The 20,259-nt window shown below is 40.6% G+C and overlaps 1 protein-coding gene across 1 annotated transcript in view; it reads left to right on the top strand.

Moving 5' to 3' along the window:
• col7a1 (collagen, type VII, alpha 1) overlaps nucleotides 1-20,259 on the top strand; it is a 142,207-nt gene that overhangs the window by 47,484 nt on the left and 74,464 nt on the right. The window contains exons 29-39 of the mRNA XM_084061142.1: nucleotides 540-566; nucleotides 745-789; nucleotides 1,312-1,416; nucleotides 1,951-2,022; nucleotides 2,404-2,439; nucleotides 2,585-2,638; nucleotides 7,420-7,494; nucleotides 12,805-12,909; nucleotides 18,716-18,742; nucleotides 18,869-18,922; nucleotides 19,069-19,140. Coding sequence (XP_083917268.1) covers nucleotides 540-566; nucleotides 745-789; nucleotides 1,312-1,416; nucleotides 1,951-2,022; nucleotides 2,404-2,439; nucleotides 2,585-2,638; nucleotides 7,420-7,494; nucleotides 12,805-12,909; nucleotides 18,716-18,742; nucleotides 18,869-18,922; nucleotides 19,069-19,140 — 672 coding nt within the window. The remainder of the gene's footprint in view (nucleotides 1-539; nucleotides 567-744; nucleotides 790-1,311; nucleotides 1,417-1,950; nucleotides 2,023-2,403; nucleotides 2,440-2,584; nucleotides 2,639-7,419; nucleotides 7,495-12,804; nucleotides 12,910-18,715; nucleotides 18,743-18,868; nucleotides 18,923-19,068; nucleotides 19,141-20,259) is intronic.

Below are 20,259 nucleotides of genomic sequence, written 5' to 3'. Positions count from 1 at the left end.
GTATAAACAATCTGAAAATAGCCAAAGTATATATGGATGAAGTGATTAATGTATGTTTTGTAATAACAAGCAAAATCTACAAAGTAGCCAAAGTTTTCAAATACTTAGTAGAGTAAAAAGTACAATATTTCCCTCTGAGAGTAGTACAGAAGTAAAAAGTATTGAAAATGTAAAATACTAAAGTAAAAGCACCTCTAAACATGAGTAAATGTACTTTACACCACTGTATGTACATCACAGTACATGTACATCACTCCATGATTGATGGATTGATTGATTGATTGATGTACTTCATTTAGTAAGACATGAGAAACAGTACATGGAAGTACAATTCACAATAATGTCTACTAAATTGGATAACTCATAAAACACTAAGCTTGTTTAAAATGACTTCCCACACACACAAATTGTGTGCCTGCAGTCTGATATATGCTTCTTTCTTACTGCAGTTAATACCCTTGAAGCTCGTTCAATCTCGTCTCTTAACACATCTTCCATCTCTCCTCTAAATATTGTATGATCTCTCTTATTTCCCTCAGGGTGAGAAAGGGGAGCGCGGAGAGAAGGTACAGTGTGCAAAATGTGTCTCATTACTCTTCGACATGCCTGTAGTAATCTGATGGGAGATGAATTGGGGTTTCTGCTGTAACGGTTTATTTGTATTGCACTATGACGGTGTTCTTTCTTCCTGTACAAAAACACACAAACGTGTTATCCAGTTCTGTGTTTTGTTCAATCCTCTAGGGTGAGAGAGCCAGGGATGGCGCAGAAGGACGCAAAGGAGAGCCTGTGAGTCTTTTGCTGAAAGTTTGAAACCACACTGGAAGCAATGCAGTGACTGATTTTACCTTCTTTTTGCTTACATAGATTAGTATATTGACGTAGACTAATGCATTGGTTCTCAAAGTGGGGTCCGGGGACCCCCAGGGGTACTTGAGGGGGTTCCAGGGGGTCCCCAGCTAAATGATGGATAGGAACCAAATGGACCCTAATAGGTCTGTAACTCTGAGAGTGTACAAATGGAACCAAATGGACCCTAACGGGTCCATTTGGTTCCATTTGTACACTCTCAGAGTTAAGTTAACATTGATTTTACAACATGAATTGGGGTCCCAGAGATAGAAATGCCATTAAATGGGGGTCCGTAGCCCTAATGCGTGTCAAACTGGGGGTCCTTAAAATGTATCTTTTCAAATGGGGGTCCGCGGGCTAATAAGTGTCCATTTGGAGGTCCTTGACATGAAAAAGTTTGAGAACCACTGGACTAATGCATCCAGTTGTGTGTGCGCTGTATGTGTGTGCGTGCTGCAGGGCCGTGATGGTTTTCCTGGGAGGGAAGGCCCAAGCGGCCCAGAAGGGCGACCGGGCCGAAGTGAGGGCCCTTCAGTAGGCGTCAGAGGGGAGAAGGGGGAGAGGGTGAGTGTCACTAATGCCAGGTCATATAATTACACATTAATCCATTAAGACCAGCAATGCATCTGTGTCATTTTCGATTTCTTCGGCTATAAAGAAATTGCAGATATACAAGCGCACAGAGTGCTTCTGGGGGTCCCTGGAACAACATATTTTGAGATGGAGGTCCGTGGCCACATACATATAATTTTCGGGGTCCATGACAATTATATGTATTTGACCTCGGACCCCCATCAAAATATATTGTTCCAGGGACCCCCCCCCCCCCCCCCCCAGAAGCAAAGATTTGAGTTAAAAATGTTGTTTCAAAAAATATATGTATTCAAAGATTTGCATACATTTTCAAGATTAAAAAAAAATAGCAGATCTACAAGCTCATAGCGCGGCACAAAGTGACGCGCTATGAGCTTGTAGATCTTCTATTTTTGAATAACCAAAGTGCAAAATATGGCTAAAATCTAAAATGACACAGATGCGTCCCCTGATTGAGTTGGTTATTAAAGGCTGAACATGTCTAACATGGCGTTGTGTGTCTAGGGTTTCCCTGGTATTGACGGGAGTCCTGGGTTACCGGGCAGACCAGGATCCCCTGGCTCCGCAGGAGTCCCTGTGAGTATATAGGAGCGATGGATTTTGATAGAGCAGCGATTCCCAACCTGTGGACCGGGGCCCACTGGTGGGCCACGAGGATGTTGAAAGTGGGCCCCCCAAATAATTGGCAAAATAATACGATTTAAAAAATGTGTTTAAAAAAAAGGTCATGGTGTTTTTTTTCTTTAAAACCTACAAAATGGAGTTCTCTTTGTGATACCAATACATATAGTATACTATGTTACTGTAGTTCCATTGAACCAATGGAGATTTTTATAAGTGGGCCCGGGTCCATAAAAGGTTGGCGACTGTTACGATACAGTATTCTCATATTCATTGCATATACAGTACATGTCTTGTGCACATCTTGTGAGCATAAACATGATTTGTCACCTCCAGGGTACACAAGGCATACCTGGCATCAGAGGAGACCCTGTGAGTCATCTTCAGCGTTATTATGCACATTAACACTCACATATCATGTTCATGTTAATGTGTTACTTCATCCGTGACTCATGCAGAACCATTGTTCCTGGGTGAGCATTTGTGTTGTGTGGTACCTTCTATTGTTCTAATCTAGGGTCAAACAGGGGTGCCGGGAGCAGGAGGGTCGAGGGGGGACAAAGGTGAAAGGGTGAGTTGAATGTTTATTAGTCGACAAATCTGTGTATACAAATAGAGAACACTGCGCTAAGTGCCGTGTCATCAGCTTGCCTGCCGTTGCTGGGGTTATTGCACTTGCAACGTGCCGCGAAGCGACGTGTTCAGGTTTCGGTACTTCAATGCCATTTTCGGGTTTCTAATCCGGTCAGTCGGCCGGAACCCGCACAAGCCGGAACCAGGGGGGCCTGTGCATCAGCCCAAAATAATTCCTCGCGATCAAGGGCGTTTTAATTTTAGGGCCTACCCAATAAAACCCTTGATGCGGCGTAGTTTAGCTGGTAGAAATAGTTTGTTTGGTATATCCATCCTTTATTCCAACTCGTAGCGACTGGCGAGACTAAACGAGTAGTTATACTCGATTTAGTATTTAAATGCTAACAGGGGGAACCAAAACAAAGCGGCTCCGAAAAAACGGAAATCCGCAAATCCGGAACCAGAGGATTTCCCGCTTTTTTGTTTCAGTAGGCGTGGCCTAGACCGGATCACACACATTTAATAACGAATACCAGGGTTTCCTCCGAGGTGGAAAGTCTGGTGATGTGTGGTTATTACGTAGTTGAAATAGACTCTCTCTCCCCTCCCTTACAATTTACAATGTAGGCATATAGCAGACTGGCTCTGACACCACCACAACGTTAACTTTATGTAATTTGTGTGTGTGTGTGTGTGTGTGTGTGTGTGTGTGTGTGTGTGTGTGTGTGTGTGTGTGTGTGTTAGACCGGTGGGATTTCTGAAATATGTGATTGTTAGAGGCATTTGGGGGTAAAAGTTGGGAACAAGGCCATTTTACATAATTCAAGGGTGCTGAATCAGAAAAACACTGTTCCCAAGCAAAATTCTTAGTGCTTAACCTCCTAATTTGCATATCAAAATGGCTGCCGATTTTGAAGTATTTCTTAAACAACTCTATAACAAAGCAAGCAAATCTGACAAATAAAGTGTATATATTTATGTTCTGAGGGTCATACAATGTGTGGAAGATATTTGTAATGTAATAAATGTAAATAAATGTAAATAAATATGCAAATTAGAGGCCACCATTACATAAAATGATGTACCGTAGTACTCAAACGGTGCAAAAGGTGCATCCCCCTTATTTTGTTTCTAATTATCTGTATTTTTGCCATCCTTAGGACATCTAAAATACATACTTTTTCCCCATGCTAAATGTTTAGTTTTTGACCTTCTAATCTGCATATCTGAATGGCTGCCAAATTGGCAAATTCGCACCTTTATCTTCAATAAGTCTGTGGCCAGGCAAGCAAAATTGACAAATGAAGTGTCTTTATACAGTTTCTACAATGTGAGTAAAGAATTTGTAAGTAATATAATATGATAATATAATATAATATAATAATCAGCCTACTCCGAAATATGCAAAATAGCGGCCCCCATAACAGATAACGGTTTATTACTCTAAAGATACTGTATTGGCCATTGTTGAACGAAAGTCTAGACACTAGACCGCATTCATACAAGGAGGTTGATCATCACTCCGTTGCTGACATGCACACATGGCTGTGCATCGTAACCCAGATTTCCGGCATTTGCAACAACGTGTTGTGCATTGCTTATGGCATGCACATGAAATCATTTCTATAGGCTATACTAGCATGGAACAGGTTGGACTAGGCTAGAGTAGGTTGTACTAGGTTGTACCAGACTCTAATACTCTCTTTTAGGCTTTACTAGTCCCTTGTCAGCCCTGTAGATACTCAGACCATAGGGACTAACCACTGTGTACACAGGCCATAGCTTGTGTGTGCACGAGCAATAGTTTTGCATGAACCTTTGTAGACCATAGTACAGATCTGCCTTGTACAGCCTAATATAGCCTAGTACAGCCTAGCAAAGCCTACTAGAGATTAAAAAATCACACCCTGTGTGAAGGTAGCGGCGCCTTTGATACATTTTGTCATCGATATGTGTTTATAATGTGTTTATAGCCATGTGTCACGTGAAGCTTGACCAATCACTTTGTTGACGCACCTGACCAATCAGAACGTTGACGCACACGGACAAAGTCAGGTATGGAGCGGCTAGCGCCACTAAAAAGCCTATTAGAGACCAGTAGAGTCTAGTACAGTACAGCCTAGTACATCCAAGACTAGTCCAGCCTTTTGGGAGAACAGACTAGGGGAGGGTGGTATAGGCTATACTAGCATGGAACAGGCTGGACTAGGCTAGACTAGGTTGTACTAGGCTGTACTAGACTCTAATAGGCTCTATTAGGCTGTACTAGGCTCTTGTCCGCCCTGTAGATCCTCAACCCATAGGGACTAACCATTGTGTACACGGGCAATAGCTTGTGTGTGCACGAGAAATAGTTTTGCATGAACATTTGTAGGCCAAAGTAAAGTACTGCCTTCTATAGCCTAATAGAGCCCAGTAAAGCCTAGCAAAGGCTGCTAGAGCTGAAAGCAGACTATTAGAGCCCAGCAGAGGCTAGTACAGTAAAACCTAGTACACCCAGGTCTAGCCTAGTCCAGCCTGGTGGGAGAACATAATAGGGGAGGGGGTACCAGGCTATGCTAGGACTGATAAGGCTGGACTAGGATAGATGAGGCTGTACTAGGCTGTACTAGACTCTAATAGGCTATATTAGGCTGTACTATGCTCTTGTCAGCCCTGTAGATACTCAACCCATAGGGACTAACCACTGTGTATACGGGCAATAGCTTGTGTGTGCACGAGCAATAGTTTTGCATGAACCTTTGTAGACCATAGTACAGATCTGCCTTGCACAGCCTAATAGAGCCTAGTACAGCCTAGCACAGCCTACTAGAGCTTAAAACAGCCTATTATAGACCAGTAGAGTCTAGTATAGTACAGCCTAGTACACCCATGACTAGTCCAGCCTTTTGAGAGAACAGAATAGGGGAGGGGGTACAAGGCTATGGTAGGACTGATAAGGCTGGACTAGGATATGTTAGGCTGTACTAGGTGGTACCAGACTCTAATAGGCTCTATTGGTCTGTGCTAGGCTCTTGTCAGCCCTGTAGATCCTCAACCCATAGGGACTAACCACCGTGTACACGGGCAATAGCTTTTGTGTGCACAAGCAATAGTTTTGCATGAACCTTTGTAGACCATAGTACAGATCTGCCTTGCACAGCCTAATAGAGCCTAGTACAGCCTAGCACAGCCTACTAGAGCTTAAAACAGCCTATTATAGACCAGTAGAGTCTAGTATAGTACAGCCTAGTACACCCATGCCTAGTCCAGCCTTCTGGGAGAACAGAATAGGGGAGGGGGTACAAGGCTATGCTAGGACTGATAAGGCTGGACTAGGATATGTTAGGCTGTACTAGGTGGTACCAGACTCTAATAGGCTCTATTAGGCTGTGCTAGGCTCTTGTCAGCCCTGTAGATACTCAGACCATTGGGACTAACCACTGTGTACACGGGCAATAGCTTGTGTGTGCACGAGCAATAGTTTTGCATGAACCTTTGTAGACCATAGTACAGCTCTGCCTTGTACAGCCTAATATAGCGTTGTACAGACCAGCACAGCCTACTGGAATTTAAAACAGTCTATTAGAGACCAGTAGAGTCTACAACAGTAAAGCCTAGTACACCCATAGCCTAGTCCAGCCTTTTGATGGAACAGACTAGGGGACGGCGATTTAGGCTATACTAGCATGGAACAGACTGGACTAGTTAAGACTAGGTTGTACTAGGCTCTATTATGTTGTACTAGGCTGTACTAGTCCCTTGTCAGCCCTGTAGATACTCAGACCATTGGGATTAACCACTGTGTACACGGGCAATAGTTTGTGTGTGCCGCAGCACGACCAATAGTTTTTTTCCCTGTTGGCCATCTAAGTGTACCTTTAGCCATCCCCATCCCACTCTATATAGTTGTGTTGAAAGTAGTTTGTGTTCAGTTATAGTTCTGTGGCTCTAACTCCTCCTGGGTGAGTTATACAAGATAGAAATCCCCATGATAGCGTATTTATGGAACGTCACATTTATTTTTTGGTCATCAGGGGCCAAATGTACCAGGATTTTTACATCATCTAAATATTTATTTTAGATGTCCTAAGGATGGTAAAAATACAGATAAGTAGAGATAAAATAAAATAAGGGGGATGCGGATGGATCACTTTAAGTACGAAACCGTTTTCTGTAATAGTGGCCTCTAATTTGCATATTTATTTACATTATTTACATTTATTTACATCTATTACATTATAAATACCTTCCACACATTGTCTGACCCTCAGAATATAAATATATAAACTTTATTTGTCAGATTTGATTGCTTTGTTATAGAGTTATTTAAGAAATACTTCAACATCGGCAGCCATTTTGATATGCAAATTAGGAGGTTAAGCACTAAGAATTTTGCTTGGGAACAGTGTTTTTCTGATTCAGCACCCTTGAATTATGTAAAATGGCCTTGTTCCCAACTTTTACCCCCAAATGCCTCTAACCTCCTTATAGAAGGCCTTTTTTCTGAAATCCCTCCTGTCTATGTGTGTGTGTGTGTGTGTGTGTGTGTGTGTGTGTGTGTGTGTGTGTGTGTGTGTGTGTGTGTGTGTGTGTGTGTGTGTGTGTGTGTGTGTGTGTGTGTGTGTGTGTGTGTGTGTGTGTGTGTGTGTGTGTGTGTGTGTGTGTGTGTGTGCGCGCGCGCGCGTGTACACATTCTGTAAACTTGTTTGGAGCCATGCACTGACGCACATGGTAGGGCCCTTTTTTATAAACATGGACTCAAATAAAGGAATTAAAATGTGTGTGTGTGTATTCCAGGGTGACCCAGGCACCGGAGTAACAGGAGGGGGTCTTCCAGGGAGGAAGGGAGAGCAAGGAATCCCAGGAATATCGGTAAGTGAGTGACATGTGCACACACACACACACACACACACACACACACACACACACACACACACACACACACACACACACACACACACACACACACACACACACACACACACTGTCACCACGCCTGCTTATCCTGCATTCAAGTCATATGGGGGAGATGGTCAATTATTTGGATAAATACTAGTTATGCTATGCAGAAAACCAACAGCAAGTGACTTAATAAGGTATTGGGCCACCACAAAGCGGCCAGAACAGCTTCAGTGCACCTTGACATAGATTCTTTATCTTAGTCTCTGGAACTCTATACTGGAGGAAGGGAATACCATTCTAACAAAGGGTATTCCCTTATTTAGTGTTAGTTAGTATGTTACGTTGGTCCAGGTGTTCAATGGGGTTGTGATCTGGTGCCTGTGAAGGCTATCGCATATGATTCACATAACTTTCATACTCCTTAAACCATTCAATGACCCCTCATGCCCCGTGGAATGGGCCACTGTAATCCTGGAAGAGACCAATCTCATCAGGATAGTTTTGATAAAGGTGATCTCTCAGATGCCAGGAAAATGCCCCCTAGCTTAAAAGAGCCACCAGACTCCCTTGCTGTTTTTTGTTGTTACGGGGCCAGAGCTCAGGCACTGAGCTGGGCTCCGTTTTAAGATTGGAATTATTTTTGTTGTTGGGGTCAAGCATTCAGGCTAGGGGCCCATTTCACAAAAGCAGAATTAATTAACACATACAGGTTTGAAGAACAAGACAGGTTTGACCATATCTAGTCAGTGCAAGCTGTCTTATTGTGTTTCACGTAGGCCAAGACAGGCTGAGGAGGTGTGTGACCAGGTGAAGCCAGGTTAAATTAATTCAGATGAACTTTAGTTCAATGACTGTAGTTCATGGCTTTTTTCAGCAGCCCACAAGTTCGATCACATATTTACTCATCCTGAAAAGTCCTGCTTATGAGGAAGAAGAACCGTATATAGTATGTAAAAAAGGAAACACTGTTGCTGTAATGAAACAGAGAGAAAACACTTGGCCGGTAGACTTAATGTGTAAGTATTAGCCTAAAAATAAAGATAACATTTGCTGTTAAGTAAAACAGTCATAATTAGACTTTTGAGAGATATAATATCCCATCAGTTAGCCCTTATTTTCTCCTTCAGCCCTGTGACTGATGGTAAATGCTTTTACAACTTTAGTAGTCATTTCTAATAATCTCTAGAACAGCAATATAGCTAGCCTATTCATCAGACATCTAACAGCAGTCTTCATTGGCCTACTGTAAGCACAATATATAATACTGATTTTTAACAATCAACTATATAAATAAGCATTTCTTTACAAAAAACATCTCCTTAATATTATATTGTTATATGTTTCCTATTAATTATGATTAATTGAATGCAATAAAAATAAAATAAAAAAGAACACACCATAAAGCTCTTATAGTTGTACAATAAATCTATTCCAATAGAATAGATCATACCAACATAGTTGTATGTTCCTATTAAATCATTAGCCAATTGAGCTTTGTGTCTGAAGCTCCTGCCATTCGCGCCCCAACAATGAGTGATCTGAAGGTAGCATGTAGTGCATGTAGTGCATGTAGTGCATGCAGTGCTGTGCCAGTGCCAACATCGCCGTAAATCCACGGTTACTGCGTTAGGATAAAGACAGACTTTTTTTTAATGTTATCAATGCAATGACTGATACAACACGTCCAGAGTCTGTGTCTGAAGACACTGTCTGACTCCACAAGCGCCGAAACATCGCCCCCCCACTTCACATGATCAAAGCAGTCTTGTAACATGGAACCCGATTGTTCAGACTAGATTGGAACCTCTCTTTCATGGCTCTTGTTTCAGTCTCTGCCTGTAGGCGTGGAGTGGCTGAACAGAGCTGTGATCTAATTTGCAGAGCAGTGGACAGAGTAATGTCATTTTGTTTTCTATTTAGCACACCCTTTCTGATTTATTCAGGTTTTTCCATTGGTTTATTGATCAATTGGTTGATTGGTTGGTTGATTGATTGATTGATTGATTGGTTGGTTGATTGATGTTTTTATTGACAAAAATGCATACGACCACATAATTGTACACATCTGTTAAAAGAATAAGACACGTAAAAGCTTGGGAACTTATTTTCATGAGTGCAAATGTGTTTAAACTGAAAGCCAAGAAAAAATACATTATGAATTCATACAATTTCAACATACAGGACAAGTAAAATAGCACAGAACAACATGGGTACTGTAAATAGAACCTGTAAACTAATTGATGTTTAGGTCTAGCTGCTATTCAGCCAGCTCTTTTAATTTGTCACACATCTGTGTATTTATATAGACATAATACTGTCTGCTTGTCCACAAATGGTAAGAATGTTTAGATAGCATACAGTATGTTGTTTTTGAGCCTTCCTATGGTTGATGTTTAGCTGGTATGCTAATTACTTTCCTTGCAGCACTTAATTGATTTCTTTGCACTCTATTTACATGATCACTGTCATTTGTGATCATGCTATACTTACTCTGATCTTGCACTTTCTAAGTTGCTCTGGATTGTCTGCTAAATGCCAAATTTGCTATTTTAAATTGTAACTACAAGCTTCCAGATTAGAGAAATCTGTCACGTTAGCTATTGTCGCAAATCCTGCTCTGAGTTTTGCTTTGTATACTTATTTCTCCCCCTTCACATCACCAGTGCCCCCCAATAACCTACAGCCTTATTTAATCATTTAATCATAATGTTACTTATTTAATAATGCTTCTGTTCTTCCAATGTAGTTAGTATTGAAAGTGTTGAAAGTTGTAACAGACAGAAGTCTGGCAAATAAATACAATATACTATTGTTATTTCAATAGTATATTGTTTAGCTTTATCTTATTATTAACCATTGGCACTGGCAATGGTTAATAATAAGATAAAGCTAAACAATATACTATTGAAATAACAATAGTATATTGCATTGAAGCCATACAATACCATGTAAACAATGAACATAGCATCTGTTTAAATAACGTGCTATCTAAATTACATTCTTAAAATTGTGGTAAAAAAAAACGAATTACTATACTGCATGTTTGCATGGTAGCCATATCTTGGTCAATTAGCCAAGACGTTAGCATCAATCGAGACAGAAGGTGGCAGGAAGGGGTACAAGGACAGTGAAGTGCTGGAGAGGGCAGTGGTGGAAAGTAACTAAGTACATTTACTTAAGTACTGTACTTAAGTACAATTTTGAGGTATTTGTACTTTACTTGAGTATATCCAATTTCCAATACTTTTACTTCTACTCCACTACATCTCAGAGGCAAATATTGTACTTTTACTCCACTACAATTATTTGAAAACTTTAGTTACTAATTACATTTCAGATATAAATTATTACATTATAAAATATACATTAACCACTTTAGCCCTATTTTATACCTAGGCTATTTTGAAATATTTTAGTACTTTTACTTTTGGTACTTTAAGTACATTTTGATGCCAATACTTTTGTACTTTTACTCAAGAACATTTTTTATTCTGGACTTTTATTTGTAACAGAGTATTTCTATATTGCAGTATTGGTACTTTCACTTAAGTAAAGACATTTTTTTCCACCACTGCTAGAGGGTGAGATGGAGTCTGAAGAGATGAGACTTCAGATTAGGGTGGTAAAGTGGGAGTGAGTCTGCAGTTCTGACTGCAATGGGGATTTAGTTCCACAGTTTGGGAGCCAGGAGAGAGAAGAGTCTGGGAAGTGTTGAGCGTTGTAAATGAACACATGGTTCTCTATGACCTCATGCACACCGGCTCCCAATTTGCCGTGCGGCAAGTGGCTGCGGTGATGCGTTTTTCTTTTTTCAATCGAACCCAGTTCGATTCGTGCGTCTTTTCGCATGTGGTAAAAACTGATTGACTAATCGCACCCTATCTGTAAAGGCCTTTAACCACTTAAAGGCCTATACTTCTCCGTACTTGTAGATATGCTATTTTTGGCATTTTTGAATAAGAAATATGATTTGAAAGATTTTGACTTTTTAATTTTTTATTCTACACACATTTTTATTTTAGAATAGAATTGTGTCATAATTTAAAATGGTGATAATATCAAACATATCAGACAGTCTATATTACCCGAAAGGAAATGCATGGGTTTAATTCAGAAGCAGGGACATACAGTACAGTATCCCCAGCGGTCGATAAAAAGGCACGACCAGGGGGTTATCAAAAGGAGAGGCATGGGTTTTGTTAGTCTGGTCTGGTGGGGGTTGTCTTTGCCTGCAAGGCCTGGATAGTTGTAGTCGAAGGAAAAACTAATACATGTTGACAATGTAATGTTTCTAATTGTACCACACAGCCCGCAGCTATCCTGTGCGTAATCAAAGCTGAATGTTGAAACCTGTTTGTTTGCAATATGATATGGTTACAACATTGAGAGTGGTGGTCTCATAGATTCCTTGCGTTTTGATTCGACCAGTGTTTCGACCAGGCAAGCTGGCTTTTATAATTCACAAAAGACGTGTTTATATATGTTTTGTTCTGTTCTCAATCTCATTAGCAATGCATGGAATCTAGAGTTTGCGACCATCTCACAATTTATACATAATAACAATCCTATTGTCTCCACCTCACATCTTCTTATGTTGTTTTCTGAAGTCTTAACCCATTAAGACCGGGAACGCATCTGTGTCACTTTAGATTTCTTTTGCTTTTCAAAAATAGCAGATATACAAGTTCATAGCGCGGCACCGAGTGCTATTTTTAGAAAAATCGTGACACTTTTTTTGCAAATCTTTGAATATCTAAATTTTCAAGCGAACATTTGTAACTCAAATCTTTGCTTCTGGGGATCCATGGAACAAAATATTTTACAAATGTTAAAAATATATATATTCAAAGATTTGCACGCATTTTCACCATTTATTTCAAAAATAGCAGATATACAATCTCATAGCGCGGCACTCGCTATGAGCTTGTAGATCTGCTATTTTTGAATAGCCAAAGAAATCTTAAAATGACAATGAATGAATGAGATGCGTTCCCGGTTTGAATGGGCTAAATATGGGCAAACTGAAGTCATTTTTTTTAGACGTTGTTTATTTTGCAAGAGGCAACTTTCTGCACAAACAGGGAATGACCAATATGGGCATCAAATTAGTGAACACCTCGTGGCGGCCACCGGCGGGCATCCAGCCTTTACATGTACTCTCATGCATGAATAGATATCATTGCTTCACAGGGGCCTCGGAGTGCTTTTCCTTCATACGAGAGATATGTGATATGAAGTAAATGAGCCTAATGGCCTGTTTTTGTGTGTTCTGTACCCCAGGGTATCCCAGGGAGCAACGGGGCTAAAGGCTTTTCCGGAGCAGCGGGAACACCAGGACAGGATGGCCGTCCGGGAATCCCAGGAATACCAGGCCTCTCCACCAAGGTTAGCTTCTTTCTGCTTCTGTTCCTCTGTGTTGAGCACTTAAACCCTACAGTATGTGTACTTCTTCGTGACCCCAGGGGTCCAGGCCTGGAATTTCATAATTTTAGGGGCTTTGGTGGTGTCAATTCTTTTGAGGGCACAGAGGCCAAATGCCAGGGCAACAAGGCCATCAAACAAAACTAGTCAGAAATTATTAGAGCGTATTTTATTTTCACCGCCCCTATATGTGAGGTTTGGACCCCCACCCATTGCACCCCCCCAACCCTGCGCTGTGATTGGCCACCATTGTACCCCCCTAACCCTGCACCGTGATTGGCCACCATTGTACAACTGGTTGACTCTATTCAGGACTGTGATTAGCTAGTGAAACACATGACACATGTGCAGTCCTATAAATAGGACTGTGCACTTAAAAAAAACACATTTGTGTTTTTTTTTAAGTGAATCACCCACTGTGATGACCACTGTGACCACACCGCCCACTTCACACTGGGTGTGATTTTTAGCGGCAGAGCGGATCCTGCTCTATACCTGACTGTGTCACCGTCAACGTTCTGATTGGTCAGACCCGTCAACGTTCTGATTGGTCAGACCCGTCAACAAAGTGATTGGTCAAGCCTCACGTGACACATGGCTATAAACATTACATTACATTACATTACAGTCATTTAGCAGACGCTTTTATCCAAAGCGACTTACAATAAGTGTATTCAACATAGGTAGGGAACGAAAACTACTAAATCACCAGAAGTTTTAAGTACAATTCCTGCAAAAACAAGCAACCAAGAGTATACCTAGCGCTAAGGTAAAAGTGCAATATATCAGCTACCTACTTTCTTAAACAGATGAGACAAAAATGGCAAAATCAAGTGGGCACGAGCTAAAACAAATAAGTGTATCGACTAAACAAGATCCAATAAAACAATACAAAAATAAAACAAGAGTTCGTACAACTAGTTAACAACAAGTAGGCCAGGCAAAGAGGAAGGATAGTGTTTCCTGAAGACACATTATAAGCATATATCGATGACAAAATGTATCAAAGGCGCCCCTACCTTCACACAGGGTGTGATTTTTAATACATAGTTTAACTATCAGTGAAATAAATGCTTAAAAAAGTTGTTTATTTCATCACTATAATTTTGGGGTATTTATATTTTGTTGGTTTTCTGACCTCAATTACACCTAAAAAAAACCTGAACTTTGAACATCCAGTGGATTTTCTGTGGTCTGGGGTTTTCTGAATAATTAGGCTTCAGTTAATTACCTTGTAATGCACGTTTGAAGGACCATGATAAAGACTTTAATGTGCCGCGCTATGAGCTTGTATATCTGCTATTTTTGAATAGCCAAAGAAATCAAAAAATGGCACAGATTCTTTCCCAGTCTAAATGGGTTAAAGGACTCAACGTATATCAAATATGTTACTTAGATGTGCGAACCGTTCATTTTTACAGCTCCAAAGACTTTAATGTTTTGTAAAAACCCAGCATGTCATCGTGAAACCAGTTCAGAATCTCAACGAAAGACACTTGTGTCCACAAAGCATTTTTGACAGGAAAGAGGCCGAGGAGAGAACTGTTAAATCAGCGGGGGCACTGGGCCAGTGCAGACGGGGAACCAAGGCCACTGTGGCTTCAGGGCATGTCTTTTTTTAAAGGGCACGAGGCCAAACTGATGGCATGGCAGCCATGGCCTTCATGGCCTCTATGAAATTCCTGCCCTGCGGGGGTCTACAGTATACTTTGTCACATTCTGAGCTTGTAGATCTGCTATTTTTGCCAAACGGTTTGTCTATTTTACCCAGATGCGAGGGTTAAAGTGGCTGTTAGGAATGCACACAATCCTGGATTTATGCATGTAAAATGCATGTTCACATTCTGCATGACAGCTATCTAAAACCAGTGGTGGGAAAAGTACTCAAATTTTGTACTTAAGTAAAAGTATCAATACTGCAATGTACTGTAGAAACACTCTGTTACAAGTAAAAGTCCGGCAATCAAAATGTACTTGAGTAAAAGTACAAAAGTATAGATATCAAAATATACTTAAAGTACCAAAAGTAAAAGTGCTCATTATGCAGAATGTCCCGTTCCACAAGTTGTCATTATGTCTAAAATGTATAAAAAATCTTTTGAAAATAGCCGATCTACAAGCTCACAACGCGTCGATCGGCTATTTTCAAATAGCCAAAGTTTAAATGGGGCTGAAGTGGTTAAAGTATGTTTTGTAATAATAATCAAAATCTACAAAGTAACTAGTTACTAAAGTTTTGAAATAATTGTAGAGGAGTAAAAGCACACTATTTTCCTCTGAGATGTATTGGAGTCGAAGTAAAAGCATAGATTATCGGAAATACTCCAGTAAAGTAAAAAATACCTCAAAATTGTACTTAAGTACAGTAGAGTAAATGTACTTACAATAGTTACTTTCCACCACTGTCTAAAACACCTTCAGGCTGATAAGTCACCATACAAATACAAACCATTCGTGAGGCATGTATTGTCCACTTTCACTCCCATTAGGAGCACTTTGTATCAACACATATCCTGCATTTGACACTATACGTTTCTTTTGTTTTTAGATGCGTTCCCTCTTTGTTTTAACCAGACGTCTGCTATGATTTGTTCAGAATTATACAGAACTTAAAGGTAGAGTAAGTGATATTTTTTGGTATATATTAAGTTTTTGTTGAAAAGGTTAAAGTACTATATTCTGATAGTAATCATTACTACAGAGTGTTTGTTCGGTCACAGGGGTCTCTCCAGCTCTTTAGTAAACAGAATATAGTACATTTTCAGGTAGGTGACCACATTTAAGCCAATCAGGAGAGAGCATTGAAAATGCATTTTCTGTTAGAGTTGGAGAGACATGGAGACTCCTTTTACTGAACAAACACTCTATAGCAATGAGTACTATCAGAATATAGAGCTATATAACACTAATTTTAACCAAAGTAAATCACTTACCCTACCTTTAAGGTTATGAATTTTATATATCATAACTTTTACATAAAATAGATAGAAGTTGTTTTCCATTTCTTTCAGCAGCCCTCACATCTGCTGAACAGTTCCCAATAATACTATTGGCCAGATGGTGGTAGCATTGAGTCACTACATTTTACACACAGGCAATTAAAGCACTGCTGTGTTTGGTTCACTTGATATGCTGTGGGTGATGTAATACAATTCTGTACTTGGGTGAGGTAAAAAAAATGAAATAAAAAGTTTTTAAGAAGGTCTGTATAGTCTCTTCGGAATAACTGTAAGGTCTGATTTGAACAGGGAATATTCATGTTTTCAATCTGTAATAAGCTCGGGGACTGCGGATGGAAAGGAGCTTCCGTTAAATCCGGCTTATTTACACTTGCTCGGGTGCATGTATTACACCTGCCTTGTGTTCATCAATGTGGACCAAATAAAAAATCTCTCTAGCTCTTTCATAAACAGAATATAGTACATTTCCAGGTAGGTGGCAACATTTAAGCCAATCAGGAGAGAGCACTGAAAATACATTTTCTGTTTAATAAAGAGCTGGAGAGACATGGGAGACTCCTTTTACTGAACAAACACTCTATAGCAATGAGTACTATCACAATATAGAGCTATTTTACACTTATTTTAACCAAAGTAAATCACTCACCCTACCTTTAAATACAGTTGTCAACTTTGCTAGTGTTCATCCGAGGGCCTAAAACTGTTTCTCTGAAAACTCTCAAGCAGAAGAATGTGTTATCATTATTATTATTATTAGTTTTTCAGAGGTAGATTATTTTCATTCCAATTACTCTACATCAACAATGCTAATGGAAAGCAAACGTGAGCAGCAATCACTGCTCCAGGTGACTTGACATTTGAAATGTAAGCGCTTTAGATTTAAAGGACTCAACCTATATCAAATAATGTTATTTAGGTGTGCGAACCGTTCATTTTTACAGCTCTCCTGCAGATAAGGTTGAGAAGCACTCTATCATTCCATCACCTTCAGTTCAGTCCGTTTCCCTGACAACCGCTATCTCCTGATGTTAGCTGATGATAGTGAGAAGGCCTTCATGTTCTGACATTTGGAGCAATTTGAGGCAACGTGTACTTTATGTCTGCCTATATATGTTGGAATGTACACGTGTGTCATAACGTCGCTGTTGGGTGGACTGTACAGTACAGTATGTCCAAAAAACGTTACTTTTCAGGAAATGGGGAAAATAACTTGTGTTCCAGTGGATCCAATGTAGTTATTATTTAGTCAGATGCTCTAGTTAATACTTTTCATTGGTTCTATTATAAAACCACAATCACACTTAAACACTTTCACCCAAAAAAATCTAAAATACCAAAAATAGCCCATCTACATGCTCACAATGCATGAGCCGCGTTGTGAGCTTGTAGATCGGCTATTTTTGGTGTCATCAAAAATTAAAAATATGTAGATACAAGGTTTCTGTCTGACAGCAACAATAATAGGAATAGAGATGGCCATGGAGTGAAACTTACATCTTTTAGCATTTCTATCTTACTAAAAGCAATTCTCATCTCAAAGTACATATGTTTGACTTGGATGCTACCTGTATCCCAAGTCCTATATCTTTCTGCCTGTCAGAATGTGGGCGTTTCGCGAGATGACTGCTCTGGTGACTTTTTTGGTTATTGGTTCGAAAGGACAGCCTTCTTTTCCCATCGTCCGCCATCACTTCCCATGCTCTGGAGGGCCGGTCACAGATTCCGAGCTCTGGATCTCTGACGCTGTAAGCGAGCTATTCTGCCACTGTGGCCATCAGAGCGGACACAGGTTCTGGGAACGGACAGGACAGACAGACCGGACTGCCGCAGCTTGTTTCTAAACAAACTATACATTTTTGCCAATAAATAGATCGCACAGTTGTTCAGTATTGATTAATATTGCATATACAGCCTCTTTGTTATCGCTGTGTCCACTCCGCCGGGTCTCTGCCTGCCCGGCGAGGACGGCTCGCTTACACCGGCAGAGACCCAGAGCGCAAAATGACAATAACGATTTTTATCATTAAATGACAAAAATGTGAAGCATTTTGTTTATGCTTATTCATTGAAATTTTCAATAAATAAGCATAAACAAACTGCTTCACATGAACAATGTTGGTGTAATTAAGAGATTTAGATAGCGGATATATGTTTTATATTCACAGATTTACAAATAAAAGACAAAATCATGTTGAGGTTACTTCATTTTCCTGGGCTGTTTGATGCCAGAGAGTCAAACTCAGAGCAGAGCTCATAACATATACTGTCACTGATAACTTCATCCCATTGGTTAACTGCGAATGCCAATCAATCTGTGATATGTCCCGCCCTGTTTTCAGAGAACCACGTGACGTATAGTATCAAATATGTTTTCTGGCCATATCATGGCTCCTTTTAAAAACCTTGTCTTTACAATCATGACATGGTTTAAATAAAGAAAATAACTGTGTTTGTGTGTTTCCATACTGTTCTGGGGGGTGGGGGTGGATACAGCTATTAACACGTGAAGGCAACATTCTGCAGTTTCAGGTGGCCAATGTGTGGCTGTTGTCAGCTTTCGGGTACCGTACAGATTACCTGCCATAGTTCAGTGAATATACTGTACTGTAGGTGTTGTTCCCTTCAGCAGTAAATTACCACCCTGTATCCCAGTCACAATGACACACATTTACTGCTTAAACAAGAAAAAATGACATGTCAAAATGACAGTAATGTCATTGTGACATGTCATTCTTTCTTGTTTAAACGTTTATTTTTGTTCTAAACTGTCCCTCTCTCTATCTTTTTTTTCTCTCCCTTCTTACCTACAGGGAGACAAGGGCAGCTCCGGCGAGAGGGTGAGTCACGGCCTCAGGAGCTCGTCTCCTCTCACACGACACACACACATACTTTATGTCCTGAGGAACAAGTGAGCATGAATGATTCTCACCCATGCCTCTTCTTATCTCTCTCTGTGCTGACAGGGGCCTCCTGGAGTCGGCAGTGGGGTGGCTGTGAAGGGCGAAAAGGGCGACTCTGTAAGCTTTGTCAATCACTGACATGCTGACATGTATGAATTGCTGCGTGTGTGTGTGTGTGTGTGTGTGTGTGTGTGTGTGTGTGTGTGTGTGTGTATTTTGTGATTGCATGCTTTGCATTGAGTCAAGTGCTTTCCTATTATCAGAGTTCTGCAGGAGTGCCAGGAGCTCAAGGTCCCAGGGGGCTCGCAGGACCACAGGGCACCAAAGGAGACAAGGTACAGTAGATGCAGGTTTATTTTCACCAGGTTGCCAAACCTGCTCTATATCTACACTCGCTAGTCCTGACTTTTGCGTGACTTTTTCCTCATTGGCTGGTCCTTTAGCCAATGAGGGCTCAATGTATCAGAATATATATGGGAATATGGGATAAAGACGACCCGCAATACTGTGTTCGGCCACTGTATGTATCTCTATGAACTGTGGTGCTGTTCCTCGTTTGGCCTTTCAACGTTGCCATGTTTAGTGAGAGAAATAAGCAACCGTATGGGATCTAAAAACGTTGCCATGTTTAGTGAGAGAAATAAGCAACCTTGAACCTGGTATAATATTTTTTTTAAATATCTTGTTATGTATGGTATCGGGTATGAGTCATCCGCGTGTCAACTTGTATTCTAAGGGACAGGTGGGCGGGCGGTACGGATGCAGGGCTATGCTGAGGCGGCTAGGAATAAGGGAGGATGGAAGAGGTGTGTGTGTGTGTGTGTGTGTGTGTGTGTGTGTGTGTGTGTGTGTATAGCCAAGGCCGGAAGTATCATCTGGGACATTTACCACCCCAGCCATGGTCTGTTCAAGCCGCTGCGGCACCCAAGGCCAGGCGAACGATACAGGAGCATCGGGAGCAGCACCACCAGACTCTTGAACAGTTTTTATCCAGCAGCAATTAGACTGCTGAATAGGAGCACTGAACACTGAAGTTTTAATGCAGTGGTTCTCAACCTTTTAAGGCCGCGACCGCCCAAAATGATCATTTCTTAACTGGGGACCCCCCCACCCTGACAAGCAGTTGCACAGATTGTGATTGAAAATTGTGAAAATAGCAGATCTACAAGCTCCCAACGCCTGGCAAGGCGAGGCGTTGTGAGCTTGTAGATCGGCTATTTTCAAAATGTTTGCCTCTTTCTTATATTATTTGGCCAATGTTTGAGCAGTTTTTATAGTATTGTTTGTTGATTTCTTTTGATGCAGCAATTGCCTTTTTTCTTTTCTTTCTTTCTTTTTTTAATGTATTAAAACGGTCTTAAAAGTCCTTAAATTGTCACTTCACCGTCGTCTGGGGGGACCCCCCAAAAGACCCACAGGTTGAGAACCATAATGCACAGACCGATCTGATCCAT

The sequence above is a fragment of the Gymnoscopelus microlampas genome, assembly GCF_963454915.1.
Source record: "Gymnoscopelus microlampas genome assembly, chromosome: 7".
In the NCBI taxonomy this organism is placed as follows: domain Eukaryota; kingdom Metazoa; phylum Chordata; class Actinopteri; order Myctophiformes; family Myctophidae; genus Gymnoscopelus; species Gymnoscopelus microlampas.
Note: the sequence above shows the minus strand (reverse complement) of the source record. Positions and strands in the feature narration are given on the sequence as shown.